This window comes from Lepisosteus oculatus, chromosome 15 (genome assembly GCF_040954835.1).
Source record: "Lepisosteus oculatus isolate fLepOcu1 chromosome 15, fLepOcu1.hap2, whole genome shotgun sequence".
NCBI classification, from domain to species: domain Eukaryota; kingdom Metazoa; phylum Chordata; class Actinopteri; order Semionotiformes; family Lepisosteidae; genus Lepisosteus; species Lepisosteus oculatus.
This window is the reverse complement of record NC_090710.1, coordinates 23143908-23159051: the sequence shown is the minus strand read 5'-3', so window position 1 is coordinate 23159051 and position 15144 is coordinate 23143908. Positions and strand designations below refer to the sequence as shown.

Here is a 15144-nt window from a genome sequence, read left to right as displayed (position 1 = left end):
AACATTGTGACTTTATACATAATAACTGGATATTTTCAGTTGATTACATATTTGTTATGCCACATAAAATGTACTACAAGGCCAACAAACTACCTAATCATTTTATAATGACATGTCAAAAGCACAGCATAGCATTTTTCATTCACTTACTTTGTATCAGATGAAATCCCTACAATTTCCCTGAGATCAAATGGCCTCCCTGTCTCAACGGGAGTGTTAGATGCTTCAAAAGACAAACGTCTCTTGAATGGCTCCCATATTCCTTGAGCTTCCAAATATGCGGTTACAAGCACTAAAAGAAACATGGAACTGAAAACAAAACAAATTCACTTTTCGTTATGGTTTTCTTTGGAAATGCACAGCATGTAATTGCTTATTCCATTCCAAGACACAACAGCAACTGTTTGGAATGTATTTTAGCCACAAGAGAAGATAACTTCAAATCTTCAAAACACTGTGCTATTCAAATTTCTTTGAAATTATACTTCATAGATTTAGATAATCCAACAATTCTTGTCAGGTGCCGAGAATATAAAACATTTTATTCTTTCTTTACATACATCTCCTATCGCTAATCTTGACCAATTAATTAGCACATAAAAAAACCACTACAGAATGTTATTGTTTTTACAATGTAACTTTACATATAGTAGGATACCTTTACATATATGTAGAATAACTTCATATGTTTTTAATTCAAATAATACAAAGTAGAAATAGAAAAAAACCTTACCTCATGATCAAAGATATTATAATGTACAGTTCCAGCTCCCAGTTGGGCCTGGGTAGGGCTTCAGCACAAGTAGCTAGCATGTGATACGGAAGTGATGCGTTCAGTATAAAGACAAACTCGGAACCTCCTGCTGTCACAAGCTTTAATTCTCGGATAACTCGCGAAGCAGTGAAATCTGGTGTGAACCTGGAAAACAGACAAAAGTGGTGCTTGTATGACATTGATACAGAAACATCACCAGCTAGTTCACCCGACCTCATCACGTTTTCAAACTAAAATATATGTGAATACCATACACTTAACTGCTACTGCTATCGGTTAGGCTTCTTTGAGGAAGTAAAAATAAAATAGTGAGCACTTCATGGCCTTTTAGCACTAGAAGGCTTATCTGACTTATTGTAAAAACATGCTGCCCAACCACAAAACCACAACAAACTGATTCAAATGTTCTCACAGGGGTTGTGGTGCATTTTAAAAATAGACATTTATCACACAGTATGAAATAATTATCCTGGTGTCCGCTTTAGATATGGCTATTGTTTACATAGTAGGCATGAAAAGGTTAAACATGCATACAAGCTGAGGTAAACATGCAACAAGAAATATACATTTTGAAAGATCTATAATGAAAGGAAAAAAAGAGGAACATTTTTAAATATCATGACATTATATGAGCATAGTCGATGGCTATTTGCAGAAGTCAGAACACCACAGTGGAGGTAAAGCATGTTCAACTAAGATTGTTTCTGCACTACCTTAAAGCTCATCATACCCTTGAAAACTTCAGTCCTGACAAGTGCATAAACAACACTGAATAACTTAAATGAAAACTACAAAGCAGAAATAGTTAAACAAAGTAATTTATTGTTTAGATTCCACTTGCAACATTACTTACAGTATGACAATGTCTTTTGAGGCATTTGGTTTAAGTGCAAATTCCTGGCAGTTGACAACTTTAAATCCATAACCTTCACAAGGATATCCACTGATTTCTGCTGATCTGATGAAAATTGGAAGCTGTCCTGTGTTTTCAATTTTAAATGTTCTTTTGAGAGTAAAGTTTGGTTCTTTTGATTTCACTTCTAAAAAGAAACAAAATGGAAAATGTGAATTCCTCTAGAAGTTAAAGATAGCTATTGTTGAAAATATTACAACATTATGTGTTATATTATTATTCATGTTAAAAGGCTATAAAGATACACAGTGTATTTAAGCTTCACTCCTGAAATTTTACATTTAACATGCATAAGCCATTCTTTTGACAGAAATGAATGTTGCCAATGATAAATTCTGTAGAACAAAATTGCCAGATTTGAAAATCTTGCATAACAAAAACTCTGCTGCACTGTGCAAGTTTTAAAACACGATTTCTTTCAATGGAAACAAATTCCTGTTGTACCCACATTGATGCATTGATACTCACTTTCTGAGCAGTCTTTTAGCAAAGACTCCGTCATTTTAAATCTTAATGAACTTCCAGGGCCAGGAGCCTTGCCAGCAACCTTCAGGCTTTCAGTTGTTCCCTGACCCTGAACAACTAAAGAATCTATCACAGTCAGATTGTTCCTAAAAAGAGATAGAGATGGAACAACAATGGTCATTATATCATCGACACTTCTTCTAATCTACTTTGTGCGAGTTCCCATTTTTTTTACAGATAATCGCACAAAAAGCATATATAAAAAAGCCATAACATGAAGGCCTTCGCATGAGTTTCTTTTTGTATCAGTGTTTCTGATATGAACATGAAGAATTTACCTTACAACAATCAGAGAAGAGACGGTGTGGTTGGTGACAGGAGTAAATTTCACCGTAAAGGACTTGGCTTCTCCAGGCAACAGCAGCAAATTGTAAACAAATGGTCTTGTAGGTCCTTCGACAAACCCTGTGCTCGTTTTAATGAAGGAAGTCTAAAAGTAAAAGACAAGTAAATAAACAGACTTAAAAACCAGCAAGAGAAAATCATGCTTAATACTGTATCTACACTGAAGCCTATCAGAAATAGTTTTCCAGCAGTTCTGGAGTATAGTATTCTGTGATCCTGCAGCCCTTGTAAATAGCTTGTTACTAAAGAGTACCTCTTCGGTCTCTGCAACAGGTTTACAAGTCCACAATGTTACCAATGTTCGCATTTACATACTGTTGCCATGGTTAAAAGAAAATATCAGATGGATTACTTCAGTTTCTTGGAGTTTAGTTCAAATTCAACTCAAAACTACAGCTTTTCTAGTAACAGAGAAATGCTGCACTTACTTGGTTTCTATGAGTCTGGAACTCAAACGTGTTGATTTCAAAGTCTGAGAGCTTTCCCAAATTAAGCCTTAAAGAAGAAGAAAAATAATTATATGGGCAGAGGGTCACAATGTACGTATTCAATTAATCAGTTTAGACCTTAAAAGTAAAGAGAATTGATGGCTATGGTTTCTTTTCAGTTTTATCAAACAATTATGGATTCTTTAACATCGTAACTTGAACAACACTTGACAAATAATTAAAAGTTAAAACCACAGTCTTATCTCACCTTTCTGTTATTTTTTCAGCAAAAACTGAAGGGTGGGGATACAAAGCTAAAGGTAGAATCTGGATGAAGACTGGAACATCTGCTGGGTTTTCTAAAACAACTTCCTCTTCCTGTGGAAAAGTATGCTTAAAAAATCCATAAATCATCATACACACAATATGGAGTTACAATTTAGTGTAAATTGGGTTATGAACATTAAATGAAATTAGTAGCTCATGTTAAGTATGTCTCCATCCTAAACCACATGCCATAATGTTTTAAAAATAGGTTTACCCCTACAAATTACATCCCCCACCACAAAATAAAATAATCTCAGCGCACTAACGTTATCTTGCAATATGGCAATGTATAAGAGTAATAAAAAAACAAGCAATCACAATGAAATATTAAACACCAAATACTGGAAGTAGCTTTGAACTTACAGATGAGCTGTTGGTGTTTGTAAGAGGGAAAATGATATGGCGTGCTGTTTTGATTATTGAGGGCCATATCATCTGTGCAGTTACTTTGACTTCAACATTTTTCTGAAGGTCAGTATCTACTTCAAAGATGGCGTCTACCCTGAGGAACGAAAAAAAAAACCCAAATACATTTCATAAATCCGCTTAAGGTAGAAGTTAAAATTTCTGAAGCACTGTTAAAACATGCTTTGAATTAACATGGAAAAAGTGTTATGAGGCATATAAAAACACTTCCACTTACTCATGCCTCGAGTTTTCTTTCAGCTCTCGCCACCTTTTGTGAAACGTTTGATGCAAATCGACATCTGCATCCCACACATCTTCTTGCATTGCTAGCCCATGCAGTTTAGATTCAGCTGCAATAAGACAATAAGCTTGAAAATCCGTGTGGAGTTCACACAAGCACAAAAAAAAAACAGGTAAGAAATGTCATCCACTAAAACTTACATTTAGATAAAAAAGGGAATCCAATGTAACAGTGATCTCCACACTGAAGACCAGCATCAAAATAAATATTTGCAATCTGTAAAAAAAAAAGGCACGCAAAGTGACTTCTTGGGCAAAACTTCTGATGTTTAAATTAAAAAAGCACATAATTCCTTGCATTTATATTACACTTTTGTGAAAAACTCCTTCACCAATTGAATTGAGGTAACCCAGGCGGGGATTTAGCCAGAGCACCAGGGCTACCACCCCTACATGAACAGTGCCACAGGATCTTTGGTGTCCAGGTAATAAGAGCCTTGGATTATCCTCTCATCTGAAGGGCAATATACCCAACAGTCCAGTTTTCCTCGTCACCATAGTGAAAGTGGGTTTGAAAAGTCTGGTCCAGAGGAAAGAGTGCCAAATATAGTCCAGAAACAACTGGTTTCCCTTGGCCTCCCATCCCAGTAGTGACCTGTCTTGCTTAGCCTCTAAGGTCAGACAAGAACAGGCTACAGGGTTGTAATGTCCTTACCAAATCAGAGAAAAAATCCTTTATCCATAATGTCTTGAAGGATCTTAAAATCTTTCATTCAGTATAAAGCCTACAAATACTACATACCTTAGATTTTCTTCTTGGCTCTAGCTCTTCCTTATTATTCTTGAATTTCTTGTAATAAAATCGCACATCCTCCGTAAGAGAACGTATGTGCTGCAGTTTTACCTTCTGTGAGAAGGAACTCATAATGTTAAAACTCTGGTGTACAACTTTGCCCTGTAAAAAATACAAGGAATGAGCTGTTAATTACTCTACAGTCAATACAAAAACTAATCTAAGTAAATTCAGATGGCAGTTTCTGACTGCAACACCCTTTCTTTGATAGTAACAACACATCATACAGCGGTAATTAGTAACTCCTGTACTCTGAAGTGTAAGTGGAGGATGTAAGAAATTGACAAAGAGATGTGCACTGAAATTCCCAAATAAAAATGTACACACCCGTTGCACAAAAAGTGCAGCCAACTATAAAACAAAATCTTACATTATTTAGTTTTTGTTGAAAAGAATAACATTTCAAAAGTAGAGAGATGTGCAAATGCGGTTAAGGAGGAATTAAATGGTTGCAAAAACTGCATACAAGCATTATGAAATATTAAATTTAGGCACTGCTCTTAAACGCTGTGATCTGATGTCTCTGAGCAACGTAAGCATGGTGAAGTATAAGTTACTACTAAATTAAATTGTTGCAACTTGATTTGGCTTCAGATGAAAGACTTCATTCAGAGGTAAAAATAAAAACACGGAAGCTCCTTTAAAATGAACTTCAAACGTATCAGAACAATAGGAGTAAAATCATAAACTAGACTACACAATAGATACAAGGCTTGTCTCCCACCGAACAGCAGATACTAAAATAGCCACAGGACTTTTCTTCAAGAGAAACAATAACACTGTGCAATGTAATGGCTCAAAGTGCTCTCACCGGAAAGGACGCTGGAAGAACAATGTGCTTTGGTGAGCTTGTTAACGTGCCAACGGCTATAACACCTTTTACTGGTATGGTTAGGATCTGTGAAGAACAAAAGTTAAGTTGAAAACAACGCACACTACAGAAACTTAACAAAAAAAGGAATACGCACTTATCTACTCGACATGCTTTCAGTAGGTCATTTAAAAAATTACCTCATAATCTGTTGCGATTTGTATAGCTCCATCGTACACTCCTTCCAATTCCTTAGCTACCAGTGTAACCCTGAATGCTGCATAGTAGCCTGAAGCTAGTATTACCTTTAAAAAGGGAAAATAAGAACAGTCTTACAAAATACTGTCGATACTGTTGAACCTTAAGTATAGAAAAATGTTAGTCCTGAATGTACACTGTCTAGCCTTGATATGTGATTGTTAAAACTCCAAAGCCTTATAACAGTGAGGGGTACCTCTAAATAAAGTGGTACCTGGTGGCAATCCACATACAGCATTTTAAAATTGTGTAACACATGGCATTATTTTACACATTTCTTTCTTCATGCTAAAAGATTTAGCAGTTTGACAGGTGAAGAGTATAGACACTCAACTGTTAATGTTATTGATAGCAAAGAAAGACCATAAAAAATCAGTATAAAGAACATATGAGAATATAAAGATGGCAGTTTTTTTCCATAAATATTGTAAAAAAGCCTTCTTAATTCAGTGTCACCATTAATAAATCAATTTCTCAATTTAATAAAATATTAACAATTAACTATATAGGCACACTGGCAACACTATATATGCCCTAACATGCCATAACTTGAAAAGTACATAGGAAAAATGTATACTAAGAACTAAAAGATTTTAAAAATCTTAATTTTAAAACCAAATTCATATATTAGGATGAATGCTCTTTTTATACCTTATAAAATGTATAAGTCAGGTTCATTCACTGGTTTCCAAGAAGCATATTCTAGGTTGAGCTTTTGTGAATGGCTATATTAAAACTGCCGAGTAATCTGAATTACAGATCAAATGTTGCTATTACCTCAATGAACCATATTTTTTTTTAAATACTGCTATGGATCTAAATTCAAGTAGTTCTTTTCTGTAATAAGAAGGCTTCCTCCTGTGAAACTGCTCATCTGAAATGCCCAAGAAAACAATTCTAATTTACATGCCTAATTTTTCTACAAATTGGGGGGGGGACCTACTCATGACCACATAAAAAATGTATTTCCTAGCACAATCCTGAGTGACTTCCAAAACAGCACTTCATAAAGGATGCTTTAAACAGGTATCTCTAAAGTGAACTTACAGTTGTCTGATCTGATGCTGTACCGTTTTGCAGCTCACCAATTCTCGACAGGATGGCCGTCTTGTTCCCCTTATCCGACTTCAACAGCTCTATAGACAGGCTGTCTCCTATGACTTGCCATGACTTTATTGCCAGCTAAAACAAAGAAACCAGAAATCCAATTAGCAAAAAAAAAAGTGTGTGATGCACATTTCAAACAAAAGCTGAAAAAAAGCATTCATTCACCTCGATAGGGTTGCTATTGATGACAGCAAATACAATGCTGCTGAATTCTGTGGCACTGAGCACGCTGAAGTCCAAGTAGTGTTCCTCCTGGCTTGGTGGCAAAACAAGTGGCTGTGTGAGGAAACAAATATTAGAAGAGCACATCTTCCGCAATATAGTTTTAAAGATTAGAATTTAAGCAAACTCAAAACGGTGATGTTTTAATGTTTCCCACTTTAGGGCTTATGATCTCTAAACCAGTTAAGTATTTTTTTTTCTCAGTCAAGTCAAAGGTCAGTATCTACTTCAAAGATTATGTCAAAGGGGAGAAGCACAGAAGTCTCCAGTGCTTACCTCCAAAAACCCTGTGTAAGCCCTCACGGGCAAATGAAACTTCGAGGCATTGGTGACGAGCAGAATGTTGCTGTCTATGTGAATCGACGGTCTGGCAGGTGTGAAGTGCAGTGAAAATATGTATCGGGAATCGTGAGGTGGAATCGAGATTGGTTCGCTGAAGTTCTGCACCTGTGGCAAAAGAAAAATGAGATGTTTTGATTAAATTCTTTCCTGAGAATCAGAAATGAGAGCTCCAGGTTAAACATGGTAATTCCACTATCACAGCTGGGGGGGGGGGTCTTAATGCCTTTTTGGACAAATTAGTCACTGACTTGGATGATTTTTCATTTCACGCAGAATCTCCATCTAAATCAATTCCACGTATAGTCTTTTAGTCAGCACCACAAATATCCTAACATGGCAAAACATCCTCTTCTCAAGTGAATAGCTTTAATCATGAAATAAATGTAGTCAGCCAGTTACTATTTATAGCGTACAGGCTGACCACATTCAACTTCTTCCCAAGGTCAGAGCCAGCTGGAAATTATATGAATGACATTTTATTGGAACTGCTGTTTCAATTTTAGCAGAGTTTTTTTAGAGTTAATAATGAGAGAGTTCTGAACTTATTGCCCTGTATTGTGCGTCTGTGCAACTGGTGAAAATGTTAATCAAAAGCAGCTTTGTTGTTGATCAGAGTCGACAACAAAAAGAAAAACAAGAATTCCTCTCTGTGCGTGCCAGGTGAAACTGTTCTTTGATTTCTACCCAAAGAGTAATGATTTGGCTTTATGAGTACAAACACTGGCCCTTTCTTCAGTCTAAAAGGTTATGCACTTCAATAAGTGCCAAAAGCAAGCAATTCTTTCCTGCAGCTATGATGCCTACATTTGAAAACTATGCGCTGATCTCACAAATACTTACAAAGCAAAAAAATTCAATCATACATGCAACATAAATCTCAATATTCTTAATGGTTAGTTCCGAACTATAATAGTAATATATCACCAAATGGAATATAACTGCAACCAAGGATATAACAACTTCTGTTCTATTAGTCTGAAGTTTCTTTACAGGGCAGTTCATTATAGTAAGAGCTTTCGGAGTGTTAATACTGATTCAACCTTTTTTCATATCATCACTTACACTGAACATGGTTTTTGCCTCGTCAGGTAATGAGACATTATGAACTCGAATGGCAAAGCTGAAGGTATTTGTTAGATAGATGGGCCTTTCCACAGGATCTGTGGGACTATCTCTGATATGGAACAGAGTAGCTGTGTGGTCGAACCCCAGGTACCTAGCAAGAGAAATATGGTAAAACAAACAAGAAATACACAGACTCCTTTAAATTAAACCTGTTGGAAAAAAGAAACTCAATGTCAATAGATCAGATGAGGTTACTAAACTAATCTTTGAGTACACTTGCAGAATATTCTTCTTTTCAGAACAAAGGCAGTTTTTGAAGAAACTCAAAATTGCAAACAAATGCTCTGGGGTTGTTAATAATGAAAGTTAACTTCCAACTACCTCTCTGGCATATTTCAAATTTTATTTCTGAGAAAGACTTTTCACAGTTGACAAAAACAACATGGAGAAAACGATGTGCTCAAAACTATCTCAAACAAAGCTTAAATCTTCATAAATTAAAGTTTAATTTTTTCCTTACAAAAAACATCTTGCCCACATAAATTAAAATGCACCTAAAGTAACTGCAAAAATAAATCGTCATGTTATGCTTTTTTCCCTGACACTGGAATAAGTTTACAATATACGGTGGCCAGATCTTTTTTGCTACTCATTTTTACGACTTACCCTTCTAAAACCTCCGCCTGGTAAGGAATTTCAAGCTTGGAGTAGCTTTTCTCTTTTGCTTTTACAGTTATTTTTCCAGAAAACTGGGATGGTCTTTTTGCTTTTGAAGCTGGGTGGGGTGAAAAAAAAAATGTACACATTGACTTTCCACACACAAGAACAAAAAATGATATTAGCTTCAAATTCTGCTTCAAATCCTGCAACTCAAAATTTAAATGAAGCATTAATTTCAGCTGCAAAATGGACTAAGGCATCAGACCACATTTCAAATTTGATGGTTAATTTCCATCCCTTGGTCTAGTCAGACTCAGCCAATGTAGTAGTATGATGCAACACCCAGCACAGTATTTCTGTCACCTTGGAAGAGTGCAGTGACACAGCACATTAGAGGCAATCATTGTACTTGCATTTACACAGGCATCCACAACATTGCCATTCATTTGTAATAATAAAATTCTACAGAGAACTAATACAATTGTTCTCATTTTCTCTACAGTTCCCAACACGGTTAAAACACTGGTCATCTTGAAGCTTAATTTACTAACGGGGATGAAGCTGGACAATCATGAAACTCTTTACAAGGTGGAGTTTAATGGAGATTTCACATCATGGAAAAAAATAAACGTCACATTCTGGTTAACAAGAACAAAGTACATGACGACACATTTCACAATCATAAAATATCAATAATAACTTACCATCAAAACTAATACTTGCAACTTTGGTATATTTGCTCTCTCCAGCCTTTAATGTGACTGGCTTAAAATCTATCAAAACAGCTTCATTTGATGGTGTTGGTCTAACACTCTGCAAAACCAAAGAATTAAAAAATTTAGTCAATTTTGTCCAAACCAAACTAGATCAAGACAAAAAAAACAAGTACAACTGAATTATGGAGTAACTTACTGTTATTGGTACATCTTTTGTTCCTGAATTTAGAAGATGTAGATTTAACTGTTTTGGTAGATCTGTAAGAAACAATTTATATTAAAAAATCCAGGCAAATCTTAAAGTGCTTAGTACTGATAAAGGAAAAGAAACTGCAGAAAAAAACAAACTTTACAGTTCCCATTGAAACACACAACTTAAACAGATACAAAATATTTGGAATTTCCATCTTGTCTCTCTCATTTTGGTGAGGACTTTGAACTGAAGTCTTCGATATATCATAATTAATACTACATGATATCAAGAGTTATAGATTTTGCAAGATGCTCCTAACTTTACAATAGACACCCTACCTTGCGATCGTAATGTGCCAAAGTCTAACATTTCTATTGACGAATATATACCAGGTTCTGCAAGAAAGAAAAACATTTATGCAGAAATATTTTTTGCTGTGCAGTCAAGAAACCTAAAGGGCTTTGGCAATATGAAGAACTCTCAGAAACATACCTGCGGTCACCTCAACCTCCACTGGGAGTATAATGAACTCATTATCGTTGGAGGCATTTGTTTTTATCCTGATGAAGGCAGTGTGATTATCAGCGTCTCGTGATGAAAAGCTAGCTCTCATCACTCCTTTTGTTTCAAAAGGTGGTATTTCCTTCATTGAACCAAACAAAAATATACAGAATCACACAGATGTAGGCTTTTGATTATTTTGATAATCACACGGGGCATCTGCATACTGCAAACAAGACTTTGATTCAATGGTATAAGGCAGGGACATGAAAAAATCTGGTTCCATTAGTTCAGACTTGTTCCACATTGATCGCCCTCTAATAATAAAAGACTGAACAAGGAACTAGAACTAGAAATGAACTGAATGGCCTTCTCTTTTAAGATGTACACTGGTGCTGTCGAAACAGTGTCACTTCCTTACTTTAGGAAACTGCAGACAAAGCCAGTAAATACCAACAAAGGCCACATCTGCAGTTTAATCGCCATAAACAAAACACTAGTGCAAGAACTGGATACTGGTATTTCAGTCAAAACTGTGGTGTAAAGCTAATTAAACAGACTAAAAGCTATGAAATGACCAGATACACACCCACAATTTCCTGGTGCCACCTTGCTGTCCTGTAGGCAGCTCCAGATGAAGGTCACCACCACTTGAGTACATTTCTACCACCTGTGGAAGAGTAATAAAAACCCCAAATCAGACCAGTGTCAGGAAGACTTTGACAGCTAAAGGCATTTTCTTAGAGATAAACAGAAGGATAATTATACACGGACACCACCATACACATATGATATTTCAAGTGGGTTGCTGTGTCAGCATGCGTAGGCTGCAAAGGAATGGGTAAAGGTTTATTCCATGCTGAAAAGAGAAGAGACAACATTTTGGCTGTGGAGCCATCTTCAGGTGTCACTCCTGGAATAAACCTTCACCAGTCCATACGATAATTCTATGGTTATAGAGTCTCGGCATTAAATCAAATTGTATTTTTATTTTTCCATATTTTACATGGTGTGAAGACAGACCACGGGTAAAACATTTTGGTACTTTTAGATTTCAGAACTGGTATATTATTCATTTAAAAATGTAATTTTACATTGTGGGGATGTCCCCATACAGTCCTATGGAAGTTACAATTTTTGTATGGGCATTGTTCCAATTTTGTCCTTGCATAGTAGGACAGTGAGACACAAACAGGACAGCAAGATAATGAATTCTAACTTATTTTGATTACGCACTTTACTAGGTTGTAAACAAATTCATTGCAGTGCTACAGAGTCATTATAAATGCCCCAGACTCCCGACCAGCACTGCCATATCTTTTACATGCAGGCAAGGGACACTGCAGTTCAGGCTCAAAGCACTGGCCCTACGCCTTAACATAAGGAAACTTCAAAATACTGACGCAGAGTTAGTGTGGAAATCTAAATTACCTATAGGCTGCCAGGGATTTGAAACTATAGCAGCATATTTTAAAGCTATGTGGCAGATACGACAAGAAGAATGATACAGTAAATCTTAAAATTTAAACTAAGAAAATGGTCAATTTTACATTTTAGCCCCTATTACATTAAAAATTCCCTTAATATAACAGGGACAGGTTACCTGCAGTGGTTCGCTGTGTGGGTTGTGTATATTTATTAACGGTGAAAAGCTGCTATTTACAGGAACCCTTGCCCCAATGAATGGACGCAGTCTGTAAGGGTTAGGTATGCCAACACCAAACACCTGAGAGACAAAACCAATAGGTTACAAATCTTTCAGAAATGAATATTAAATGACACTATATTTACCTTTATCACATAAACACATTCAGTTCATTGTGGTTGAGCAAAAAAGTAAACAACAAAATCCATACATACAATATATAGGCTTGACATGATTGCTTAAGTGTTAAAACACAATGTATAAGCTGTTCTATAATTATCCTTGCAGGAATTTAAGGTCACATTTTCCATTCCAAGGAGTCAGAGAACAAACATCTCAGCACGTACCTGGTATGTAAACATTCCGTGATGTGATGTATTAATAAATAAGGTATTTTCTACATTCCCAACTACTCGTGCAAGAAACACGACGTCGAAAGATGTGTTTCCACCTGGAGGAATTATCTACAACAGAAGGCAACATGGTGGTTTGAAACAGTTGAAATACCGAGGAAAAAAATCAGGTTAAAAAGGGAGCACAGAAACCGTGCTGACAGACTGGAAAAGAGAACAACTCTACAATTGAGGCTTGAATTTCCTCATTATTTAAGCTCCAGTAAAGGAAAGGTAATGGCACTTATGCAGAGCATACATATACATTTGTTTTGAAGGTGTAACTCCCTATCCCATAATAATTCAGTATTTTAGTCTGGGTTGCAGAACAGCATTTCGAACAAAACTGATACACTGTATACAGTATATACTAAGGAAAACCAGCAGCTGCCATGACTTAGATTAGAGCCCCCCACTCCTGGTTCTGGGGAACCCACACTCCTGCTGTTTTCACTGAAGCAAGGTCTTTACTTAAATTAATCCACAACTGAACCGACAGGTCGCTTCATTAGAACCTTTGCAAGTTTTTGTACTCAAAGGTTGGTGATTTTAAGTTCAAGAACTGCCACAGTTTAAAGGGTAGCCTCCTACACGTAGAGGAACTAAAAACAAAGATTTGACATGAAAGTTATTATTAGGCATTCAATAATTTAACGGAGAGCTCACGTGGACCAAAATCCAACATGTGAGAGTCCCTTGGACCAGGAGTGGAAACATAAATCAACAAGATAAATCATATCAAACTCTTTCTCTACGAACAGAGAAGGTTTCTTATTTTGTAAATTACCTCTGATACTGTTTCATACAATTATCTATTATTTCATCTCAATACAACTATTGTTATGTAATCTATTCCTTCTCAAAAATTCTAAACACATTTCAATACACATGTTTTCAAAAAAATAAGGCATTGCCTGACAGTTGTTGTAAAAGTACAAATTGAAGGACAGGAACAAAATACACAGGAGGAAATAACTGTTCAAGTCATATGCTGCAAGAGATGTTTAAATTGGGAAGCATGTGTATTGCCTTTTCAAACTGCTGTGACAGTGGCACAGCATCAACTTGCCTCTTCAGAAAGGCCTTCATTTTTACAAAAATGCTAATTCTTTAAGAAAACCACTGCATTGATGGATGTTACACTAGAACGTGCATGTAACCAGATCCTCAACAATAAATAGTCTTGTACTAAACTTAACCTTTCCTGGAAAAAAAAAACAGAACTAGGAATGCTGGTAATAGTAAAAAAAAACAACTGCAACCTAGAAAAGTGTTTTTCTGATTCATTAAGCCCCCCCAAGATGTTTACAAAAACTTAAAAGCTAAGAGCTGACCATAGTTGTAGGTCATATAATTCTCTCAGGACTTCAACACAGGCCCAAATGATAGGGTTGTCAAAGACAGGTGCATCCTAGCGCAATTCGTAATGTTAAGTACATTCTCCGCTAGCACATGGGCATCAAATGCATTGTTCAGTGAACTTACTTACTTTAGTACCTAAAGAATGTCATTAATATTTAGATATTAAAGTATCATAAAGGATACTAGTGTTCTAATGCTAACGGCCATCTTCAATGCTAAATGGATAATACAGCAAAAACTCCCACAAAACGTGCAGGACATGCTTCAAAAATAAACGAGACAAAGCAAGTCTTTAGAGAAAAATTAGCTTTGCTAATGAAAGTGCAGTTTAGTGAAATCAGCTTTGCTAATTTCTCTAAACTACAAAAAATGTGGCCAAACTACACTTTTTAAAATGCTTTTTTTAAGTTTTGGCTCATGACTTGTGCAACTAGTTTAACAGAACAGTCAAACAAGAAATAAAGAAACTCACCCTATTTTGAAAAAAAGATGCATGGAAGTGGGATGTTGTTGCTGATATTGATACTAAAATGATAGTTTCTTCTGAACTAGGATTGTGTAAGTAAACTTTTTCCATTTTGGGCATCCCAACTGGCCTGCAAAAGGGGAAAAAAAAAACAATTAAATTAATTGAATGAAGCCAAGTTAGCTTAATAAAACATATACTGAAATTTAGTTAAACAAGAACTAACAACAAATGGAAGAATTACTATTTTCAAAGTGCATTAGATTAAAAATGTACTACTGTACTACTGCAATGACTTCCTCATGGAAATATGTTTAAAATATGGGGTGCTAGGTTTTATCATCAGACAAGGCAACAAGCAGAGATGAGAGAGTATCTGATTTTTAAACAAGATCAGTCCATCACTGTTCTTCAAAACTCTACAAAACCAATGAATTGCCTAATGACAAACTTAGCGGAACGCCAAAGTCTCATTTTCCACACCTAAGAAAAGTGTGCACTGACGGACACTATTTATAACGTTCACATTAAATGCAGGAACTGTTGGTTGCATGGAATAAACTAAATGCAGCAGCATACTGAGTAATTCT

At 35.9% G+C, this 15144-nt stretch overlaps 1 protein-coding gene across 1 annotated transcript in view; it reads right to left on the bottom strand.

Moving 5' to 3' along the window:
• The window catches only part of tmem131 (transmembrane protein 131), a 55720-nt gene that overhangs the window by 6510 nt on the left and 34066 nt on the right, over window positions 1-15144 (bottom strand). Inside the window, exons 5-30 of the mRNA XM_015364339.2 lie at window positions 14561-14684; window positions 12682-12798; window positions 12293-12415; window positions 11279-11359; window positions 10681-10831; window positions 10527-10583; window positions 10192-10253; window positions 9984-10092; window positions 9286-9394; window positions 8617-8770; window positions 7489-7659; window positions 7156-7266; window positions 6931-7065; window positions 5826-5930; window positions 5626-5712; window positions 4764-4916; window positions 4163-4238; window positions 3957-4071; window positions 3677-3815; window positions 3255-3364; window positions 2987-3053; window positions 2492-2643; window positions 2157-2299; window positions 1629-1815; window positions 734-919; window positions 151-309 (exon numbers count right to left, since the gene is read on the bottom strand). Coding sequence (XP_015219825.2) covers window positions 151-309; window positions 734-919; window positions 1629-1815; window positions 2157-2299; window positions 2492-2643; window positions 2987-3053; window positions 3255-3364; window positions 3677-3815; window positions 3957-4071; window positions 4163-4238; window positions 4764-4916; window positions 5626-5712; window positions 5826-5930; window positions 6931-7065; window positions 7156-7266; window positions 7489-7659; window positions 8617-8770; window positions 9286-9394; window positions 9984-10092; window positions 10192-10253; window positions 10527-10583; window positions 10681-10831; window positions 11279-11359; window positions 12293-12415; window positions 12682-12798; window positions 14561-14684 — 3183 coding nt within the window. The remainder of the gene's footprint in view (window positions 1-150; window positions 310-733; window positions 920-1628; window positions 1816-2156; window positions 2300-2491; window positions 2644-2986; window positions 3054-3254; window positions 3365-3676; window positions 3816-3956; window positions 4072-4162; window positions 4239-4763; window positions 4917-5625; window positions 5713-5825; window positions 5931-6930; window positions 7066-7155; window positions 7267-7488; window positions 7660-8616; window positions 8771-9285; window positions 9395-9983; window positions 10093-10191; window positions 10254-10526; window positions 10584-10680; window positions 10832-11278; window positions 11360-12292; window positions 12416-12681; window positions 12799-14560; window positions 14685-15144) is intronic.